We start from the raw sequence: 19,632 nt of genomic DNA, 5'->3' as shown, positions 1-19,632 counted from the left end.
ATGGCTTCGGAAAGTTCGCTTCTAACTTGAAAGTTCTGTTTCAAACTCGAATGGTACAGTCATCTACCGGAAGTCATGAGCTGGCCCGAGAATACTTGGCAATTAAATGAGCATATCAACTATTCAACCTAGGATTCTTTGATCTACTAGGCATTCAAATTCTAGCTAGTTCAGCATTCAGATGTAATTCCAATTACCGAGAATCTAATCCACTCAAGTAAAAGGCTTACAATTGAATGTCCGTTCAGCATTCAGTCAGTTAGGTGATATAAATATAGGATTGTTCACACCTAGAACCACATTATTTACTTATAGATTTTATTGGTAGATATGCCTATTCTATATGAATAATAAAAATAAAATAAAGTATACTCAATTCTAGAGCTTTTTCTAGAACTACATATAGTATTAGGTGGGGGGATTCTATAGAATACAGAATCGAATTTAAAATTTAGATATAGTGGGTTTATTATGTACATGTACTTCTAAGTTGTAACCATAATTTACCCCAGTAAGATTAGGTCGCGTTGTCCGAGCGCGTCGCGTCCGCCAAGAGCCGCCCTTCAACCTCTGCTGAGTACTAGTATACTACAACACCAACCAACCAATCAATTTCAATCAATATTCTCGCTTGCCACCATGTAAGGTTGATTATTCAGGGTATCTACATCCATGGGCAAAAAAGAAAGCGGCCCGTCAAGAATGGCCAAGCACGAGGGGACCTGCCGCAATTGTTCCCCCAGACCAGCACCCGAGGGAACGTCACCAATGGACCCTTTGAAGAACCATTGGAGCAAACCCATCCAGTAATCTCCATATATTACCGACGCGTTGTGACCCTGAGACAATATCTCCTTCAGCGAATACCCAAATCCTCCAAATCCCGCCGCAGAAGGATAGCGTCGGTGCGCAGTCATGACTCCAATGGTGCTGGCCGTTCAGGTGACCAGGATGAAGAGCTGTCACAACTGCTGGATACGACGCTAGTAGGCATACTGAATGAACCGACAGCAGGATGCGATCAGAAGCGACGGCGGGAATTAGCTGAATTCACGGCATCGCCGGATAGATCATTAGTCACCAGTACCGATACTGGACCCCCTTGTCCTCAAGCAGAGGTAAGATAAGCTATATGTTTCACGAGTTCTTGAACAGCGCCGACGAAATCTCTATCTGGCTTTTTGGCTAGCAGTATAGCGGTTCGCATACAATCATTAACTAGAAATGCCGACTGATAGTTGTGATTGCTGCGGAGGCTTCTTGCTAACTGTCTCTACAGATTGTGGATTACGTTATATCGGCGCTGTTCAATCGCAGCGGATTTTCGTATCAGAAACCGAAACACATCTTAGCCCATGGGTTTCAACGTGCGAACGGGCTGCAAGCTACAACGCGGACTCTTGCCTGCAGTCTTCGTGGCATAGTGGCACGATTCCCGAACAAGAATGTCCAGTCCCTTAAGCGCGCTCCTTGGACCCACGTCCTTGGACTTTTGGGGAGCAACGGGGAGGACATCATGACAAGTCTCTTATTTGATTGTGGGATATTTACTGCCATAGATAGTCGGAAAGGCATCTACTACCAATTAAGCGGTAAGCCATGCCATCCACGGCCTAGCGGATGACTACTTATGCGCAAATACAGGCATTCCGCTATCAGACCTTGAACCAATGAATAATCCAGTTGGAACACAAACCCTGAATGCTAAGGTTGCACATCCTACTAAGAGCAGTTCTTCACGGCCAGTGGAAGTCGATGGAAATCCTAACCCCCAAAGCAGAACAGAGGGCAGTACGAATGATATCTCCAAGCCAAATAGCGTAGTGCTCTTCCGCCGACGTATGCTTTATGCGCGCCCTGCATTCGACGCGAAGGGGCAAGTTCAGTCTGGGTTGTCAAACCGGCGTAAGTGTTTTGGAAGCCATAATGTGGATAAGCCTCCTACTGACGGTTGGAGCAGACGTTCTGAATCGCTTTCCCTCTTCGGGTTCATTGTCGCAGACCGTGCATGTTATGAAATACATATTCCCCAGGCAATTCGGTCTGCACAATGTATTCACCTGTCTGCCTGACAGCCGCATGTCTACTCTTCCTGTCAATGATTACTCCTCTCGCGAGGAAGAGATCTCCCAGTCTGAAAAGCAGAGGTATCAAGACCCAGTGATCCTGAAACAAGCTAGCCATGGCTGATGATGGATGCAGCGGATCAATGAAAGTACCCAAAAGGCTGCGAGGAAGGACTTTAGAACTGGTTCAACAGTTGCAAAATCGCCATGAAAGATGCTCATATAGAGAATTGTTACGCCATTATTGTCCACCACAGGTGTGTCGCACTACCCTTCTTCGTATAATTGGCACTAAGGTATTAGCGCACTGGTCCCTGGAAATTTGGTCCTATCGATCCCCAGACTGAGACACCCAGTGAAGAACTGGGATCATCAGCATCAGAACCATTGATAACACAATTGCGAGGTCACCATCAGCTCGTAGCAGTTCATCATATAGCTGAACCAACGCCAACGTCTCCACTTCGACCGAAAGCCAAAGGTCATGCCATCAAAGCAAATGTTACGAAACCGAAACTCAGTTTGACAGATTATGCAACGCCAGCCTCTTCAGTATCTGCTTTCTGTCGAGCAGTACTACGAACCCTAATACCGCCCCACTTCTATGGCATAGGTCAACATAAATTCAGCAACCAGACTGTTATCTTCAAGCACGTCGATCGGTTCGTGCGCATGCGACGATTTGAAAGCTTAAGCATACATGAAATCTGCAAGGGAATCAAGGTACGGCGCTGTTGTATACACCCTACCAAAGATAATTGCTAAAGCGAGTACCTTATAGATAACATGCATATCCTGGCTCGAACCCCCGACGGTCCGTGGCCAAAATTCGAATAAAGTTTCGTTATCTGATTTACAGAAACGGACAGAAATATTACACGAAATTATCTACTACATCTTCGATTCGATTTTGATACCACTTGTACGGGCCAACTTTTATGTCACTGAGTCTCAGACCCACCGTAATCGCTTATTCTACTTCCGGCACGATGTCTGGCGTCACTTGACTGAACAGCCCTTGGCTGACCTCAAGCTTTCTACATTCGAGGAATTGAAGTCAGACAAAGCAGAGCGCATGCTCGGTCGTAGGTCCCTACCGTACGGTACCTTGCGGCTCCTTCCAAAGACAACTGGTATTCGCCCAATTCTGAATCTGCGACGAAGAACGTTGGGGAACAACAAATGGGCGGGAAGCAAAGGCCGCTTCTTGGGGCAAAGTATCAACTCAGCCATCACCCCTATCTATGGCATCTTAAACTACGAGAAGATGCGGAAACAAGATGACCTAGGCTCGTGTTTATTTTCTGTAGGAGACATGCATTTGCGGCTCAAGGCATTCAAAGAACGCTTGTTGCTACATTACCACGAAGTCGGTTCGCTGCCGGCCTTCTATTTTGTTAAACTAGACATCCAATCTTGTTTCGATACAATCCCTCAGGATAGGCTGGTCCGTCTTGTTGAGGCGCTGGTATCTGAAGAAGCGTATCACTTTACCAGGCATGTCGAAATGCGCCCGCCAGATGAATTTGGTTGCATGTGGCCAATGCGCGAAACAAAACAGAGTAAAGCTTTCCGCAAGTTCGTGGCCAGGGCAGCACCCGCTGCGAGACCACAGCATCTGACGGAAACGATTAATAATGGCGGAACTAGCCACAGAAGGAATACGGTTTTTGTTGATACGTCGGGACAGAGAGAATGCAATACTGAGGATCTGTTGGATTTACTCCACGAGCACGTCCGCAATAATCTGGTGAAATTTGGCCGGAAATACTTCCGACAGCGCAATGGTATTCCCCAGGGCTCGGTACTATCTAGCATTCTCTGCAACTTATTCTATGCAGAAATGGAGCGGGAAGTTTTAGCGTTTTTACAGTCGGACGAAACGCTACTTCTGCGTCTTGTTGACGACTTTTTACTAATTACCTCGAATCCCGACCTTGCCAAACGTTTCTTGAAGGTGATGATCAAAGGACAGCCTACATACGGTGTCTCTGTCAATCCAGCCAAGAGTCTCGTCAATTTCACCGCTGCTGTAGAAGGGACTCATATCCCTCGGCTGGTTGACACTCCACTCTTCCCCTACTGTGGGAGCTTGATTGATACTCGCACTTTAGAGATTCACAAAGATCATGATCGCATACTCGAAGGAGGTGACTCCGCTGCCGAGACCCTCTCTAACTCCCTGACCGTCGAATCCGCACGAGTCCCGGGTCGTACGCTGCACCGGAAATTGCTCGCATCCTTCAAGCTACTCATGCATCCCATGTACCTTGACACAAATCACAATTCACTTACGGTGGTCCTTTCAACCCTATATGCGAACTACCTTACCACCGCTATGAAGATGTATCAGTATATGAGATCGCTCCGGGGTCGAGCGCACCCTTCGTCTGAGGTGATCATTCGGATCGTCCGGGATACAACGCAGCTCGCACATCGACTCGTTCAGGGCAAGAGGTGCTGGGGTCAGCGAGACACAGCCGTGGTATCTTTCTCGCCCTCTGTATGCACTGTGCAGCATTCACAAGTTCAGTACCTCGCAGCAGCGGCGTTCCAATTTGTGTTGCGCCGCAAACAAACACGATACGCTCTTGTGTTGCGCTGGTTGGAACTGGTGTTGAAGGGCAGCCGGCCAAGATCCGATGCGAAGGCTATGCGCCTAGCACAAGTAGTACAGAAGGGAAACCTGATGTATGGTAACTGGAGATTCTGACTGGGATGTACAGCCTTACCCTTGAGCGTTGAGCCGAAATTGCAAAAAATTTTGTCTCGATCTCCACTGTCTCAGCTAGTGCGCAACGGCTACCAGTGTTGTTGACTGATGCGTGGATTTTAGCCTAACGGTGTGACCAATAAATCATTGTTCTAGATAACATGGTTACCCGTTCAGTAACATATGTAGGGACCATACTCCGTACGGAGTAATGTCTTCCATAACTTGGTATTGTTATTATTTATTTATATTATTCTTTCTAGCGAATCTCAGTCATGTGTGGTGGGAACTAATATATACGTCGGAGAAACCAGAGGAGAGAGAATAAGAAAGCTTCAGCTCAAGAGTGGAGCGAGTGTGGCAAATACTTTGTCTCAGATCTCCGATCGTGTCTGCGGGAACCACTGAGATCAGAACGAATTATGTAGCAGCCTATTGATACTACGAACAATGTTGTTTCCGAGTTAAAACAACGCGAACTGCGTGCCCGGGCGTCGGAAGAATTCCACTATAAAGGCCAATTTGTGTTGGAAGAAGCTGTGGATTAGGGTCCGTGGAACGAACCTCACATACCACGGAACCTTTCGGCGTGGACACAAATGTGACTGGACCAACAGGCATAAAAGGGGGGTTGGAAAGGGGGAGGCAACATATTTTGTTGATTTCAAGGCCCGACAAGGCAATTGTCAACAAGTGCGATGATGTACATCAACAACAGCGATTTGATTCCAACCGCACGCGACGACCCTGTTTTTCTAATGACTTTTTCGACAAAAGCGATGCAGCATGACGCTTCTGTGACGATACTGTGGCTGTGGCGTTTTGTTTCGAGCCGGTAAGATTACGACAGCCACTAGTATCCTCCCGGCCTCTTAGCCTGTGAGCACGGAATCCTTTGGTCGGAGATCGGCATCTGGAATGGTATTTTTCTGGTATAGTTTCACTGCACCAGCCGCAGTCGTGGGATTGGCCAGACCACGTCCAAAGACGGTGACCTCGCAGCCTCAGGCCCATCGGCCACGCCGGTTGCAGCTTCAAGTCTCCATCATCTCATTTCATCCCCCCTTCTCTTTCTTCCCCATCTATTTCCTTCTCCCCACCTCGTCCATTTCCTTTTTCCTTTTCCTTTCTTCCATCGTTTCTCGTCCTTCGCTTGATCAAAATCCCTTCCTCCTTCGTTTACCCTTTCTTTGAACTTTCTCTCGTTAAGTGACTCCTATTCGGCGTTCGCCGAACATCTATGTCCTAGTCTCCTGATCTCACTTTGCGATATCACCGAAACAGCGACATCGTCGCCCACCCTTGTCCACGGGTGCCTGGTCTGGATATTTACCGGGTTCTGGATGACCCTTGGTGTCACGTTTAAATAGTCGATTATCTTAATACAAGTCCGGTGTTGGATTCGAAAAAAGTCCTGCCCTACCGTCTTTCGTTTCTTACATCTCGATTTCCTTACCACCAAGTTTTGACTCGGCATTCGCTGCGCGACCCACCCAGTCAGAACCTGGTATTCGATTCCCTATATCGGTAACAGTGGAACATTTTGCTGCTTCTTGTTCATCCCAATAAATCATTCAAGACAACTTTCTCGGTACGATATGACAACCGTTTGCACAACGCCCAATTCCCCGCCCGAACTTTCCGGTTCCAAGTCTTCCAAGTCGTCCTCCTTCCGCTCCTCCTCTCAACTCGATGGCCCCGATGGCGTCTTTACGGATATCTCCAACTTCGAAGATATTGGCCTTGAAGACGATGCGGACCTAGCATATAACAATGCTGTCGCCTCGCCCTATGGCCGACCCGGCCTTTCACGGTCATCGACGGCACGAATGCAGTCCAAGGCCTCGGTGATCACAACGCGCGAATTGACCACTACATCGCAACAAACGAAGGGTTTACACAAACCCCCCGCGCAAATTAACGGAATGCTCAGTCTGCAGACACGCAGTATCTCCAGATCAAAGTCAGGGAATAAACGTGACCCTGGTAGTGCTAAGTCGCCATTACAAACACCCAACTCTCAGCGTGCTCGATCCACATCGCCCCTCCGACCGACATCTCGTCTGGGCTCCTCGCCATCTACTCATAGTCTGTCCTTGTCGCCAGCCAATGCTCGGCCTCCTTTGAACCGAAAACACTCATGGCAGCCAAACCGCAAGACCTTGAAGGAATTGGAGGAAGAATATCATGATTCAGATGAGGAGCTACCGGAAGATGCAAGTCTGTGGAATGTGCCGATATCCCCTCGACCTCTTGAAGATCGCCCAGCTTCTCGAAGCACGAGTCCAAACGGTCGTAGTCCGGGACCTCGGCCCCTCCCCTTGTCGCACTCCGTCAAGGATGCTTCACTGCCGGGTGCAAGATCGCCAAGTGGATCTCGACCACGTCGACCTGCTGTGCGATCCAGTTCTGCAGGTCCCGAACGTGGCCAGATTTCCCCGCGTAATCCACGTGTTTATTCGTACAATAGCATGATGTCTGATTTGTCGGAAGAAGCAAAGATCATCACCGAGGCTCTAGAACACCATGCCGACGAGCGCGAACAGAAGCGCGGAGAGAATCTACAAAGCGGCTTGTCGTCTCTGAGGTCAAGTGAGGAGTCTAAGCGGGGGTCTCGAGGCGCCATTGAGCTACCCCCGTTGCAAAAGTCCAACATTATGATCGATCCCTTACCTATCAGCAAAGAGAAAGAGAAGGTTCTCACAAGAACACGGCCCAGCTGGCTCCCTCCTAAAGATCAGAAGGAAGAAAAGAAGCATCTGAAAGAGTACAAGAGGATGATGGCACAATCACGGGAAGCAGGTAAAATTACTCTTGTTTGCTGACGGTTTGTCTTATGCAGAACTTACTAACTCTAATTCACCAGATAAGCGTCGTGCAGCGAAGGCTGCCTCGGCCAAGTGCGAGAAGGACAACACCCGAGAAACACTCCAGCGTATCTGGGATGATTATGTTTATCCCAATTGGGAGAATGCCATAGGTGAAACCAGAACACGTGAGCTCTGGTGGCGTGGAGTGCCTGCTCGAAGCAGAGGAACAGCCTGGCAGCGCGCCATCGGCAATGAGCTGTCTTTGTCCGAGGAAACGTTCAAGAAGGCGTTGCAGCGCGCCAAAGACGTACGGTCAAAGGTCGATGGCGATACTGGAGAGAGTAACAAACGAATGCGAGAGTGGTTTGAGGCAATTGAAGGCGACGTATCCACAGCATTCCCAGATTTGAAGCTCTTCCAGGAAGGTGGTCCTTTACGGGACACTTTGATTGACGTGTTGGAGGCATACTCTATGTATCGCAGTGACGTGGGCTATGTCACTGGTCTCCATGTAAGTGGCAGCTATATATACCGATGCATCGTTAAAGCTAATCAGTGACAGACAATTGCCGCTCTCCTCGTCCTTCAATTCCCAACCCCTTCATCTGCATTTCTCGCAATGGCTAATGCACTTAATCGATCTTTGCCTGTTGCTTTCCTCACCCTTGACCGCGGGGCGATCAGCCGTACATACACACTAACGACTGCGACACTTCGTTATAAATTCCCTCGTCTAGCCTCTCACCTTACTGAGACGCTTCAGCTCTCGGATGAAGAGATCTGGGAGCCGATGTTCCGCTCCCTCCTCACAAATGGTCTTGACCTTGAGCGTATCAGCCGCGTCTGGGACTGCTGGGTATTCGAGGGAGACCGCATCATGATTCGAGCTGCAGTGGCAGTCCTTGGTTGCTTGCAGGCGCAACTGTTTGGATTTACCAAACCGGATGACGAGAGTCGTGCTACGGTTAGACAGATCCTCGGATGGGGGCCCCGTAGTGCCGGAGCCAAGCCTAAGGAGCGGCATAGTGCTCCGGTAACATCTGCAGCGGGCTTCGGTGGCGGTCAATTCTCCAATGCCGGCGTTGGTGACTATTGGATACTCACAGCCGCGGGCGATGAAGATGGATTTATGAGTGAGGTTAGGGAAGCTGGCAAGGTGCGGGACTAAAAGTTTGCCCTGTTAGATTTATTTTTTAATGCATCAAGCCACACTCCCCCTTGCGAGGTTATTTTACTTTTACACATGTATACCTACCATTCGTTTGACTATGCTTTGTTCCCTTCGCTTCTTACCGCTGGACATATTTTTCTATAGGTGGTTAAGGCATTTCATGCTAACCGAGCTAATTATCACTTACACTTGATATCCTACACATCATTTCACATCATTTCATAGATCGTAGTTGAGATTATGTGTATCTGAAAGCAATTGTACAGCTCCGGATGCCGACAGCGTGCAACATAAGCCGCATCTATTACCTTAGGAAGTACATCCCTACCTTGAACCTGTCTACATGCCTAGCTGCAAATTACAGTCCACTCTGTCTCCAGTCTCCTACGTCAATTCTGCAACTCACTACCGATCTAGGTAATATTTCTCAAAGCTTGGCCCTTGCTAAGCTTTAGGGGTAGTCTTGGCTATGCAAGCATGATCCATAGGTTATTTGGGAATCTGCCCAGTTGACACTTGTATTAGTGGCTTCTATCATGGAACTTGTATATGTTGAACAATACAGAGAGATACAGTGGATATGGAGGATGTCTCTAGCATCTAGTATTAAATGGTAGTATATTACTTTCAGAATCTAGTATCTTCGCAGGTTTACACCCGATTTGTGACATGTCAATCATCGCACTATATGTATAATTGCAAGCATGTACATGAACTTAGAAACAATATTGCCACCATCTACTTTTCCATAACCCTTTTCATACATCATCAACTTTGAATCAAAAATACCCGATTCATCTAGAAATACCAGAATATAGTACTCGTGTTGTCTTCCCTGGATGAAACTCAATCACCAAGCGATCTTCGCGATTATACTCTTCGGGAACTGTCGCACCAGCAGCTTCCGAAGCTCATCCATAAGCAAGATCCCCAGCGCCAGCGCTAGAGGAATAAACCAGAACTCGATGGGGACTGGTGCAGTGTTGAATAATTTATGGAAGCCCGGCACCTCGGTGACGAAAATTGCGATGACGAGGGATATAGCCATCGACAAGGGGAGCCAGGGGTTCCGGCGCTGTTTGCGGACGGGGTCTGCTTGGAGGATGGACATGCGTTTGTTGCGGACAGAGAGGATGTTGCCCCACTGGAGCATGACTAGACTGACAAAGTAGACGCCCTGGCCGACGTTGTTGAAGTTGGTTAGCTCGTCCTGTGTGTAGCCGTAGAAGCCGTCAGAGTATTTCTCGAACGCGAAGATGAGGGCGTGGAAGGGGATTCCGGCTTTCTTGTACATGTACAGGAAGAACATTGAGTGGGCGCAGAAGGCCTCCATGACGCCGACGAAGAGGTATGATTGGCCGTATATCTTGAGGTTGATTAGGTGGTCCTTCTTATGGTTTCGAGGGGGAACGCTGAGGAGGTCGTATTCTTCCTTCTCCATGATGAGAGAAAGGGAGCAGAAGAGATCGGTGAATACGCAGATGATGATCATGAGGAAGGAGCTCAAAGGTAATGGCACGCCGAAGAATACGTTCATCAGGACTGGCCAGATTTCCGACCAACTACCGGCGGGTAGCAGGTATGCGATCACCTTTTGGAGGTTTTGGAACACTAGACGGCCTAGCCGGATGGCTTGGGCTATTGAATCGAATCGGTCGAGGAGAACCAGGTCCGCAGCTTCAATTGCGACATCGCTGCCGGAGACCACTGCAATTCCAACGTCGGCTGCTCGTAGTGCTGGAGCATCATTGACTCCGTCTCCTGTTACTGCAACAACATTGTCCCGGCTCTTGAGCTCTTGTACAATGCGGTATTTGTGCTCGGGAGTTGTTCGAGCGAACACGATTTCCTCGTACTTGCATATGGCATCCCATTGCCAATCGTTTAGGGCTGATATATGCTTGCCATCCACGAGGAGACTGTGGCGAGAGTGTAGCGATTGCTTCTCGTCAATTTCGCTGCCCGTGAAGGGCTTCAGGTCATCTACGGTATCTGGCTCAGCAGTGCCACTGAAGATACCTATGTCTCTTGCGATCGCAGCCGCAGTCAGACCGAAATCACCCGTAACCATGAAAAAGCGAATTCCTGCCCCTCGACACGCCGCCACCGTCTCTGCAGTCTCTAGTCGTGGTGGATCCATTATTCCGAAGATTCCAGTAACTGTTAAACTTTGGACACATTCAGCCAATACCTCGTCGTTGAAGTCGTTAGACCCAACAGCGGCACGGGGAGTGAAGCGTCGCTGACAGATAACAATTACACGCTCCGCTCGTCTCGATAATTCGGCTTGAAAATTCGAGAACAGCCCCTTTGCTTTCTCATCCAGTACTTTGATTGTGTTATCGATGCCTGATCGATATGAAGTGCATCTCGGAAGTAACACGTCCGGTGCACCTTTGACGAAGACAAGATACCCATCTGTATCAGTGGGATCCCGATGAATCGTTAACATCCATTTGTTCTTTGAGTTGAAGGGAACTTGATGGATTCTTTCGAACATAGATAGCTGATTACGACCGTCAGGCATGATAGATTCAGCGAAGCGTAGGACAGCGGCATCGGTAGCATTTCCCGTGACACCTCGCTCATTGACTGGCAGAGCAATTGTCGCGGGGTCAAAAAAAGCGTCATTGCACAACAGAGATCCGCGCAGTAAGTTCTTCAGGGACTCTGACATCTCATTGCGTTGAGTATTAGGAAGTTGTTCAACATCGAGTGTCGTATCGAGCAGCCCTAGTGACCTGACTGACATCTTATTCTGGGTTAGAGTGCCGGTCTTGTCCGAACAGATGACGTTCACGCAACCCAATGTCTCGACTGTGGCAAGACCTTTGGGTAGGATATTGGCCTTTTTCATACGTTTTGCAACCATCATGAGAGTGAGAGCAACACCGACTGGCATGCCTTCGGGTATGAAAGCAACAACGCAGCCCATCACATTGTTTAGCATTGCCACGACATTCATGAAGGCATAATGATCAACGCGCAACCAGCCGACCCAGGTAAATAGAATGATCAAGACCAGCGTGATGGTAAGGCAAATGATAATCGTGACGAACCGTGTGATCTCCTTTTGGATCAACGTTGGCTTCTCCTTTACACCAGCAGTCATCTTAGCTATGCGACCCATCACAGAGCGACTGCCAGTAAGCACCACCATACCAACCGCATTTCCGTTTGTCACATTGGTACCCATGAAAGCAATGTTCCTCGTTTCCAGAAAGTTGTTGTCAGTAGCATCTATTGCTCCGTCGATCTCATCAGATTCGCCAGTGAGCACTGCACGATCGAAGCGAACGTCTCCCGAACTTTCGAAGAGGCGCATATCTGCTGGGACCTTATTTCCAATACCAACGTACACTATATCACCAACGACAAGTTCCGTTGAAGGCACTCTTGTCTGCTTCCCGTCACGTAGGACCAATGCTTCAGATGGGAGCAGGTTGAGTATCGAGTTCATCACATGCTTTGTAGACCAATCCTGAAAGGCGGAAAAGCTTGCTTGCAGAACAATAACAATAATGACCAAGATCGCCATCGCAAGACTAGGAACAGAGGGTGGATTGCTCAGAGGTTTCCAGCAGATGAAGAAGATAATCACGCCAACCCACAGCACCGAACAGAAACCCCCGAAGACATAGCCGAGAATCTTTTTGAGGTAGTTTTCTCGGTGGTGTGCAATCACGTTCTTGCCATCGCGTTCGAGTCGTTGAGCAGCAGCCGACGAACTGAGTCCATATCTGCAATCGACATTGAGTTGTTGAGACAGTCTCTCTGTGTTGAGGATATGAAAGTCTAAGCTCTCAAAGTAGTCATGATCTGGATGCTTCTCCTTCTCTTGCCTTTCCTTTATGACCTCTTCGGTAGCTCTCTGTGCCTCCGATATTTGGATAGACAGAGTTCGAAATTCGATTGGGATACCAGCAGTCCCAGAGCTCTGTACACCACTTCGCCCGCTCTTCGCCGAGTCCCTGCTCAGAGAGCGGGGGCGATTAGACGGCTGAGATTGATAGACTCCTCCTTGAGAGTCTGAAGACGACGTGCCATCAAACTTGATGGTTGTCCGCCGTTCTGGGCGACCCAAGCGTTGTTCACCCGTTTCCAAATCCTTCTCAGAGGGATCTGAAGACGATGGTGACTCGGCCATGGTGTATGTGGCGAGCTATCAATACGGACAATAGAGGGATAGAAAGATGTAGGAAAGTTTCGAAGGCGCTACTAGGTCATATAAGACGTGGGCAAGAGAGGTAGAGAGGTGGGAGGAAGAAGAGAAGGTAGGATTGTGAACACGGAATCAGCTTACAGCCATGTAGTATTTATCCTTCTGGTAATTTATAGGCAGCCATCGTTCCCAAGACATATGGAGAGGGGAAACGGGAGGACAATGTGATGGAATCAGTGTGTGTGGATATTGGTCGGAGAAGCGATACGGGCTTCGCTTGGAAAAACCTGAGCAGCTAGCCCGATGGAACTAGCCCATGAGGGAATAAGACTGTATGAGAGAACTGACGACGAACACGAAGGATGAAAATGGATACATGCTCAAGACGAGGTATGATTCAATGACAGATGGGTTGCCGTTCTGGGTAATCCATGGACTGCCTCAGGTACCGGAAGGAGCATGGCCACTCTCCAGCTCGTATCAGATTCATTTGTAGTTGACCAGCGAGGGAATTTTCCCATCCAACAGCCTCGAACGTGACAGGTGCCGCTCTTGAGATCATGTTGATGGTAGTGGCAGAGTAAAATCCCGCAGCCATTTCCGTCAAAAGGCTTTTTTCTCGATAGGGTTAAATCAAGCTCAAACTAGGTCGGTGGGTGCGCCACAGTACTCCGGTACTTTGGTCGAGGACTTTGTCCACCGAGGCTCGTATGGAGCGCATACTGTATTGCGATCGACTTCTGTCGCTTAGTGTTCTCCGACTGATGGTGTGTGGTTGAGGAAAATCCCTCAAGGCATCCAAATTAAAGGAACCGTCGCCGCGTTCAGATTCACCACCAGCTGCGTCTTTTATTCTGACCAATAACATTCGGCCCTGAACTTCCCACGCGTTTTCAATCTTTTTTCGCCCCGTCAATTCTTTCTTTCTAAAGTAGAATGTGTCATGTTGAGCTGAAGGTTTTAGTAATTTGCTAACCTCACGACATCCCACGAACTTCGCTCGTGGCTTAAAGAGGTAATCCGAGTCGCTTGGACACCTGAGCCCTAATCCAGCCGCTGTCGCTCTGACATGAAGGTATACCCTCCAGCCCGGCACTAACACTTGCCCATCTAGGTCCATGAACAAAATTTTCCTGCGCTGTACCGAGATATGGGGATGAGCCATTACACAATGTCGATGCCGTGAGATTGGAAGGCCATCAGCACAGGATAGCGTCTACCAGCTCTTTTGTTTTTTTTTCTCCGGCGAATTCTTTTTCAGATTGTTCGCTCTAGATATCCAGCTTCTTGGTCCTATACAGGTCTGCTAGTCATTGACCGAAAACATCCAGGCATTTGCACGTAGCAGTCAAACAGGTGAGGTAAGAGTGCCCCAGGCCACAGGCGGCTATTACCATCTCAGGACTACTGCGTCTTTAAGGTGACCTTCAGCAACCAGTCAATCTACTACCGCAGGGGTTGGTCAAGATTGATATGATGTATGTATATGAAATTTAAACTGGGGCTGATAAAATGTTTGTTTCTCTTTTACTTCTCTATTTTTTGTTTCTTATTTTATGTTTTCCTGCGCCGCTCAAGCCAGGCATACCAGTCATGGTAAGTGCATCAAAAAGTGGTGATGCAGTTGAAGATCTTATACATGTTTCTCGGTGAGGCAGCAGTAAAGCTCCTATTTATCAGAACAATATTTCTATGTGGGTTTCCGACATCAATAATTGCCATATTGATGAACCTGCTAAAGAAAGAACATAGAAAATGTAGCATAGTTGGCTATCGACTATGCCCGAAATCAAAGTTCCATCCGTCATTTCCCCAGGTTTTTTACCTAAGAAATTCGGACGAGGGCTTTCTTCGTCCAATCCGATCAAGGACGAGGCAATTAACGCTGTACCACTCACTCCCTTACGCTGCCAGCCTTGGGATAAACAATGTCACGCCAACCCCCTAACATGGAATTTCACCAATTAGCGCAACTACTGCCATGGGATGTACATGGTCAGTTGACCCAATACATGCAACATTTATATATAAGTACTCGAATGTCTGATCGTGTGTTCGATTGATCCGTGTACATAAATGCTCTCTGTTGCTATACTAAATTGCAGCAAACCCCATACAGCTCACAATGTCCCAGTTACAAAATTCCTACGGTACATATACTACGCATCGCCATCATCTAAACCTAAAATCTCTCGAACATAAATCAGGCCTTAGACTGCTGTCCTCATTGACATTTCCGAATGTCCTGGCACGCTGCTGGTTACCAAGAGAATCCATCGACGGCGAGGAAAGGCAGACTTTATTAAATCCTCCTTCTACTGTTCCTTCCACACTAACAGAGAGATACGGTCTATCCACCATAATCCTGCATTACGGCGTCCACAGCTCCGTAAGAGTATATGCCCGGAAATCTTCTTCCGCAGGTGCTTCTAGGCAACTCCATGTCGTCAAAATCCTCCGTCGATCATCGGACGCCCTCGTCAGAGCTACCCAGCGGTTCGAACAATCCCTCTCCTCGGCCGTATCACACCCCAACCTTCTTCAAACCATCGATGTCCTCCAGAACGAACACGGCGAGACCTGTCTCGTCATGGACTATTGTGCCGGCGGGAATCTGAACGCACTGATTGCCACGGCCGAAGACAGCGTAGACGCCCTTCAAGCAGATTGCTTCTTCAAGCAGATCATGCGCGCGGTGACATATCTTCATGACAACGCAATTGCGCATCGAGGTCTGAAGACGGAAAATATCCTTCTGACGGCCCATGGCGCGGTGAAAGTGGCCGACTTTGGGAGTGCGGAGTGGCTGCTAGACGAAGTTGCGAACGGGGAACATGCCGAGAACAGGATACGTCTGCAACTGTCCTCGTTGTACTCTCCACGAAAGTTGCGGGGATCGATACCTTACCTCCCGCCGGAGGAATTTAGTAACTATGCGGCGATTGATCCGAGGGCGGGCGATGTATGGGCCGCAGGGCTTGTGTACATGGCGATGAGATGTGGTCGCTTACTCTGGAGGATGCCTTGTGCGGACGAGGATGGGGGTTATTGTGCGTACCTGCGCGGACGGCAAACGTATGACGGATATCCTCCGATTGAAGCGTTGGAAGAGGTATGATGCAGTTCCGGGTCTGAAGGACTTGGTGAAAGTCTCTTTGTGCTGATCATTGGCTAGACGCGTTGTCGCAATGTGATATATGCGATGTTGCATCCTGATCCTGTTCGGAGAATCAAGGCATCCGAGGTACTTCGATCTGAGTGGGTGTACTATGTACAGGTTTGTGATGCAGGGGAAATGGGGTGGTAAGTGTGGCTGACTGCGATTTATTTGGCTGGCTCCAAATGTCATATACGATAAACTAATAACAACCGTCTTGAATGAAATAATTATTTGAAGATTGGCATTGACATGCAGTCATGTGCTATCGAAAATATTAACTACAATACAAGTTATGTATCATCGAATCATACACGCTCTAGACGGTTCCAGCCGCCAACACATATCCTCCATCTACCACAATGGTCTGTCCATTGAGATACTGGTTGGTGGTAGAGAAGAGCACGGCATTGGCCATGTCCTCATCCTTACCAGGGCGAGCAGCAGGAACCTTACCCTCGTACTTCTCCTTAGGGATTTCGCTCTTCTGCTTCTCATCACTCTCACCAGCCGTCATCTCACTGGGGAAAACACCCGGGGCGATGTTATTGACGCGAATCCGCAGACCAGACGAGGAAATCTCATGCGCCAGCATCTTAGTCAAATGGATAGCAGCAGCCTTCGACGCATTATAAGCGAAATGATGCTGGGACACCTTGACAATACCCGAAATCGACGAGATATTAACCACAGTGCTGGACCAGCCCTTTTCCTGCTCGGAGCCCTTCTGAAGCAGCGGCAAGAACGCAGTAGTAGTCATAAAGAGATGCGTGACATTCGTGCGGTACACATCATCCCATTCCTTGGGGTCAAGCGCACTGCTCTCGAACAGCTCCTTACGCAGCTCCTTAGGGTCCTCCTTCTCGGTCGTCTGGGTCGAGCTGCTAATGCCGGCATTGTTAATCAATATGGAGAGGTACTTTTCGCGCGAAGAGATCTCTTGCACCAGCTTGTCAACCGAGCTCTTATCCGTGATGTCGGACGTGATGGGGATGATCTGGCCCTGGATATTCTTGTTGTATAGTTCTGCAACGCGGTCGAGCTTCTCGCCAGTTCGGCCTGTGATGTAGACTTTGGCTCCGTTGACCGCCAGAGCTTGAGTGGCCATCAGACCAATGCCTGATCCTCCTCCGGTGATGAGGGCAACTGGTTACTGTTAGTATCTGGATCATATCGTGGACAATGGCGCACTTGAAACATACCTTTCCCCTTAACATTGAAGAGGTTCTCTAGCTTAAAGTTCTCGTTGCTTGCCTTCGCCTCCATTTTGATTACTTCAGATACGTTTCGGCGTGATGTAGTGACAAATAGATTCGATGCTGATGTAGAGAATTGAGCTCTAGAATAGGCTAGGAGAGGCTTCTGAGAAGTGCTATAGCTGAATCTGTGGTGGTAGCGGATCGGACAGCTCGATTTAAGAAAGCGTGGAAGGATGTTCTGGCGGAGCATGATGGGATTGAAACATAGCTGAGTGGGAGAGAGAGTAATTTATACATCAGTGGCGCACCCAGCGCTCGCAATGGAGTAAAATGTTGATTGTTATCCATGTTGTTCTGCGATGTGGTGAGGCAAGAATTGTCTCATCAGTATGACGTCGAGTCTGCGTCGGATGTGTTCCGACTATTTTTGGCGTCCTTGCGATGAGCTAAGTCATTATTAGCTTATGTGGGTCATTGTGATATAGTCTGTGTTTTAACAATATGTAATGGCTGTTCCATTATTCAAGGTTCAATATCTACAACGATGCGTGCCCTGGTCGTGTAGGGTTCATGGATCTGGCTTAGAAAGTGATACAAAGTGTTCGTTCCTCCAAAGGAAAATGAATTCTACTGAATCAGGAGGGTTTCTTTTATCCCCAACAATGGTTTCTTACGTTAATTTTGCTAGTTGTTTCCCACGAAAACGATGATTAAAATGCCATGAACGAATCATTATTAGGCTGGAGATATATACATGCGACAGGCCAGCTGCCTACAGTTTGGCCTTGGTTCCAATCGCCTCGCTCACTGGAGCCACCTCGACCATCATTTTGCCCGTGTTGACACCCCCATACAGGTCTACCAAACCCTGAGGCGCAGCCTCCAATCCACCCGGAACAATGTGTTCCTTACGCTTGATCTTACCCTGCGTCAGCCATTCCGACAGGTCCTTCAGTGCGGTCGGGTATTTCTTAGCGTAGTCGAAGACGATGAAACCCTTCATAGTCACTCGTTGGGACTAAGAAGAATGTCGTCAGCAGCTATTGATAGTGTATGAAATGCATGGGAAACTTACAATGACCGTCATGAAGCTAGCTGGACCCTGCGGTTTAGCAGAGTTATACTGACTGATCGCACCGCAGATGGCAAACCGAGCGTCGCGCGCAGCCCGCGCAAGACAAGCATCTAGAATCTCGCCTCCGGTGTTATCAAAGAACACATCGATGTACTCCGGAGTCGCATCCTTCAATTGCTTCTTCCAATCCTTGTCCTTATAGTTGATAGCGGCATCGAACCCTAACTCGTTGCGCAGGAAAGCACACTTCTCCGCGCTGCCTGCCAAGCCAACGACCCTCTTTGCCCCCTTGATCTTAGCGATCTGTCCGGCCACCATGCCCGTTGCACCCGCAGCGCCTGAGACGACGACAGTATCCCCTGGCTTCGGTTGTCCCACTTCCGTCATGCCAAAGTATGCTGTCAGACCGGTCATGCCCAGCACCGACATTGCATCGGTCGGCTTGCATCCCGGAGGAATAACCACCTTTTGTGCCTCCTTTTGTCCCAGCAGGGCATACTCTTGCCAGCCGGAGTAAGCGATCACCCAGTCCCCAACTCTGTATTGAGTTTTAAGGTTGCTTCCGACGCCGATCACTTGAGCGATACTCTGACCGCGCATGACGCTGCCACGCTCGACAGGGGCGATGTAGGATCGCTTGGCTGTGAGCCATTGCCGCATGGCCGGGTCCAGCGAAAGGTAGTGTACGCGCACAAGGACTTTGTCATCGGGGACATTGTCGGAGATAGTTGTGGTTGAGATCTTGAAGGTGCCGTTCGACAAGGAGGGATCGATTGCCGGGGAGGGCGTGTTGGCGTAGATGGCTTGTCGGTTGGTGATAGGCATTTTGGTCGAACTCAGTGGTACTTCCCGGAACTTCTAGGATAAACAAAAGTGGGTAAAGAGAAAAAGGATAGGCATATAAAGAGGCGATATTCTCCTGACTAGGACTGAACGTTGACAAGGATTCATGGTCGCTAAGACAAAGCGACGAATGAACCTCGGCTGCTAACTCCATAACCGGATTGGTAAGTTCACTAATCACCCAAGTTGGCACAAATTGGCCACACCCCAGTAAATATTATCATCACCCTCACTCAGTTTACCCTTTATTTGAGAAAAACTCTTTGTTGGCACGTCCATGGGTATAGAGATGATTTCTTAGAAAAATCAACGAATTGAGGAGCACTGCTGACTCATCAACAGAAGTATGAAGCCAAGATGATGTAAGAGCCTCAGCGGTTATCAAATCGTTATCGACGATAAAGACAACATGTTCGCTTCTTTGCTTTATACTTCG

At 48.6% G+C, this 19,632-nt stretch overlaps 6 protein-coding genes across 6 annotated transcripts; 3 read left to right on the top strand and 3 right to left on the bottom strand.

The window, feature by feature from the left end:
* Positions 1-647: 647 nt before the first annotated feature.
* On the top strand, positions 648-4,779 carry ANOM_010439 (telomerase reverse transcriptase; the record flags this gene model as incomplete). The annotated part of the gene is made up of 7 exons (XM_015555695.1): positions 648-1,118; positions 1,280-1,592; positions 1,645-1,905; positions 1,961-2,147; positions 2,203-2,323; positions 2,370-2,789; positions 2,848-4,779. Coding segments are annotated over 7 exons (3,705 nt in total), but the record flags the coding sequence as incomplete, so codon positions are not given.
* A 1,490-nt stretch (positions 4,780-6,269) lies between these two features.
* ANOM_010438 (putative TBC domain protein) lies at positions 6,270-8,757 on the top strand (the record flags this gene model as incomplete). Its single annotated transcript, XM_015555694.1, has 3 exons — positions 6,270-7,581; positions 7,646-8,100; positions 8,152-8,757. Coding segments are annotated over 3 exons (2,310 nt in total), but the record flags the coding sequence as incomplete, so codon positions are not given.
* An 853-nt stretch (positions 8,758-9,610) lies between these two features.
* On the bottom strand, positions 9,611-12,907 carry ANOM_010437 (cation-translocating P-type ATPase; the record flags this gene model as incomplete). The annotated part of the gene is made up of 1 exon (XM_015555693.1): positions 9,611-12,907. The coding sequence occupies one exon, from the start codon at positions 12,905-12,907 to the stop codon at positions 9,611-9,613; it is 3,297 nt and encodes a 1,098-aa protein (XP_015403148.1).
* Positions 12,908-15,047: 2,140 nt separating this feature from the next.
* Positions 15,048-16,040, top strand: ANOM_010436 (putative serine/threonine protein kinase; the record flags this gene model as incomplete). Its single annotated transcript, XM_015555692.1, has 1 exon — positions 15,048-16,040. One exon carries the CDS (start codon positions 15,048-15,050, stop codon positions 16,038-16,040), a length of 993 nt encoding a protein of 330 aa, XP_015403149.1.
* Positions 16,041-16,294: 254 nt separating this feature from the next.
* Positions 16,295-17,579, bottom strand: ANOM_010435 (SDR family NAD(P)-dependent oxidoreductase). Its single transcript, XM_015555691.1, has 2 exons — positions 17,282-17,579; positions 16,295-17,225 (listed from the first exon to the last, which is right to left on the bottom strand). The coding sequence occupies exons 1-2, from the start codon at positions 17,526-17,528 to the stop codon at positions 16,399-16,401; spliced, it is 1,074 nt and encodes a 357-aa protein (XP_015403152.1). The 5' UTR covers positions 17,529-17,579; the 3' UTR covers positions 16,295-16,398.
* Positions 17,580-17,990: 411 nt separating this feature from the next.
* On the bottom strand, positions 17,991-19,178 carry ANOM_010434 (MDR family NADP-dependent oxidoreductase; the record flags this gene model as incomplete). The annotated part of the gene is made up of 2 exons (XM_015555690.1): positions 17,991-18,296; positions 18,354-19,178. The coding sequence occupies 2 exons, from the start codon at positions 19,176-19,178 to the stop codon at positions 18,051-18,053; spliced, it is 1,071 nt and encodes a 356-aa protein (XP_015403150.1). The 3' UTR covers positions 17,991-18,050.
* Between the last annotated feature and the right edge of the window lie 454 nt (positions 19,179-19,632).

This window comes from Aspergillus nomiae (genome assembly GCF_001204775.2).
Source record: "Aspergillus nomiae NRRL 13137 chromosome Unknown contig00365, whole genome shotgun sequence".
Taxonomy (NCBI): domain Eukaryota; kingdom Fungi; phylum Ascomycota; class Eurotiomycetes; order Eurotiales; family Aspergillaceae; genus Aspergillus; species Aspergillus nomiae.
Note: the sequence above shows the minus strand (reverse complement) of the source record. Positions and strands in the feature narration are given on the sequence as shown.

What these genes read in the sequence shown, in the direction of transcription:
- ANOM_010435 (XM_015555691.1), bottom strand. Translation starts at nt 17,528, where the DNA reads ATGCTCCGCCAGAACATCCTTCCACGCTTTCTTAAATCGAGCTGTCCG. An exon ending in CTTCAATGTTAAGGGGAAAG is followed by an intron (nt 17,226 to 17,281) that starts GTATGTTTCAAG and finishes AACAGTAACCAG; the next exon opens with TTGCCCTCATCACCGGAGGA.